Consider the following 2,576-nt stretch of genomic DNA (forward strand, 5'->3'; position numbering starts at 1 on the left):
ATCAATGGTTGTTGTGATAAATGTATAACTAATGACCGTTTCTATATCAATGCTTAATTCTCATATAATTCTCATTAAGTTAAGGTATTCACTCTTCACTAACTTGTTAATATACCAGTTATTATTGCTGCAATTCTTTTTTTGGTTTTCCCTTTCTACACTTCGTTTTGTAACGGGATCCGTTGTTATGTTCTTTCTCCATGATTGTTTAGGAGAAGATACAATAAAGTTTTTGCAGTTAATTTAACAGAAAATCAGTTAGAGAAATTTCAGTTAGAGAAATTGTAATGGTCATAAACTCGTGGCTACTTGTATAACTTAACTCCTTATCCATTTCAAGTTATTGTTGTTCAAAATTAGCTCCATTATTTTTAGCCCTTAAGGTACTCTTTCACGATACTTGTCTACTGAATTAACTCTTTTGAGAAGATTGGAAGAATAAACCCACAACTAACAACTAATTTGGTGGGTTTATCTTTTTTCCATGTTCTTTTCTTTTTTTGTGGGTGGGTGGGTTATTAAACTTTTTCTATGTGTTTGATTAGCTTAGTTTGGTGATGGTGTAGTCAGTGATCTTTAGGTGCTGGCAAGCTCTTGCTCATATTCCACGTTCTGTTGTCTTGTTTTCTCCACTCAAGTATCTCTCTGATTTTGGTACTCATAGCTTACTCATAAATGAATTTAAAAGAAATAAAAATAGAAAAAAATAAAAAAAAAAACACAAGATTTCTATGGATTTTTGCCTTCTTGCCGGTGGAATGTTTCGTGCAATCCCCCTAGCTCTATAACGTAGCACATATTGTTGCATCAACTTCTGGAACACCAATGAACATCTATTTTCCACTTTCATATACATTGTCGATAAAATTTCTTTCAAAACTATTAATTAATGATTAGTCACATTTCTTATATAAGAAGATACAACAAATTGGCAAAAGCCTTCTATGAATAGGTGGTTGGTTGGCTATATTAATCAAACTATTGGGTTATTTTCTACTACTAAAATAAATCATCATGCTTTTATTTCTTTGATCACACGTTTCTAAAAGTATCTTTTCAAAGCTCATATTTTCAAATAACATAAATTCTATTCAAATGACAGGTTTACTTCACAGTTTATGAGCAACTAAAGGGACTGCTTCGTTCACAGGGTAAATTCTATTCTTTTTTAAGTCATTAGGATTTTATTACTAGAGTCCTGTCTTTTATAATTTGGGTTTATTTAGATGTTTACTTGAAATTTTTGCTGGATTGATTAGATTTTTCTTTTCCTGGTAATACTATTGCAGATGGTAGCAATGAACTCACAACTATTAGAAACATTATAGCTGCTGCTGGTGCTGGGGCAGCAACAGCGATTTCTACAAACCCATTGTGGGTTGTTAAGACAAGGCTCCAAGTAAGTTAGTGTTTCTTGTGATTGTAATCTAGCAAAATATATATATAAAGTAAAAGTCTAAATGGTTGGCTCTTTTATTTTTCTTCCTTCCGTTTATTATCAATCTTTCACATTATTTTGTTTCAAACTGATTTTTAGCTAAGTTATTCCTTGATTCGTTTGCTGTCCCAGCTGATTGATTAAACTTTACTTGAGAAGGTTGTAGATGTATCTTGTTCTATTTTTATGTCTGATGACTTTAGGGTTAGAGATGAAAGAAGAAAAATGTTATTTCTGCTATATTTAAACTACAACACAGAGCCTTATCTATAGGTCCAAATTATGGACAACAAAACAGCTCATTACAACTCAGATTGAGTGTGTGCTGAGTTAGTTGTGCAAGTGGGTGAGGTAAGTTGTGATTTGCAGCTCTTTTAGGTGCAAGTGGATGTGATGCATGTAAGTGAGCTATGAGCTTTAATTACAGCTCATTAATCTCATAATCTTTATGCTTCAACAATTAGAAATAAATCTTTATCTAATGCTTGTACTTGTACCTCTCTCTGTTTAACTTAAGTTTATTTTTGACATTGATTCATATTTTCCAATATTGGTTAGACACAAGGAATGAGGCCGAATGTTGTTCCTTACAAAAGTGTTCTGTCTGCTTTGACAAGGATTACCCGTGAAGAAGGCTTGCGAGGACTATATAGGTTAGTTTCTTAACTCTAATTTATATGTTGGTCTATTTTATGTAATTGAGGTTGATATATGTTAAAAGTCTATGCATTTATATGTAATTTTTTTAGCATTGGTTGTTGCTTCACTTTTAGCCTTTTAATTGTGCAGTAAATGCGGAAAAAAATAATAATATAGAGGATATGAGATATTCTCTAGGTCATCATTATATTTGATGAAAATATGGAGGTCTCAATTTTGTTAGGGGAATTACAATAATTATGCCATATCATTTTAATGTGATGATTATTAATTGGTTAATGAGGGATAAATCATAGAGGTACAGTCCTGCATGAAATCTGGATGTAAAGAATTGTTCTGGTAGTGTAATCTTGAAGGAAAACAGGAGTATCAAAATCTCTTTATTTTGGTGAATGAAGTATCAATTATTTGATTGCATTTTTTATTTCTTTTTTTTTTTTTTTTGAATTTTGAAAATTTCAAAATTTGATATTCAAGA

General features: G+C 31.2%; 1 protein-coding gene across 1 annotated transcript in view; it reads left to right on the plus strand.

The window, feature by feature from the left end:
• Positions 1–2,576, plus strand: part of LOC107643857 (nicotinamide adenine dinucleotide transporter 1, chloroplastic) — a gene marked incomplete in the record, with an annotated part of 6,575 nt that overhangs the window by 960 nt on the left and 3,039 nt on the right. The window contains 3 exon segments of the mRNA XM_016347606.2: positions 1,104–1,151; positions 1,290–1,399; positions 1,997–2,091. Of these exon segments, the coding sequence (XP_016203092.1) occupies positions 1,104–1,151; positions 1,290–1,399; positions 1,997–2,091 (253 nt within the window).

This window comes from Arachis ipaensis, chromosome B05 (assembly GCF_000816755.2).
Source record: "Arachis ipaensis cultivar K30076 chromosome B05, Araip1.1, whole genome shotgun sequence".
In the NCBI taxonomy this organism is placed as follows: Eukaryota; Viridiplantae; Streptophyta; class Magnoliopsida; order Fabales; family Fabaceae; genus Arachis; species Arachis ipaensis.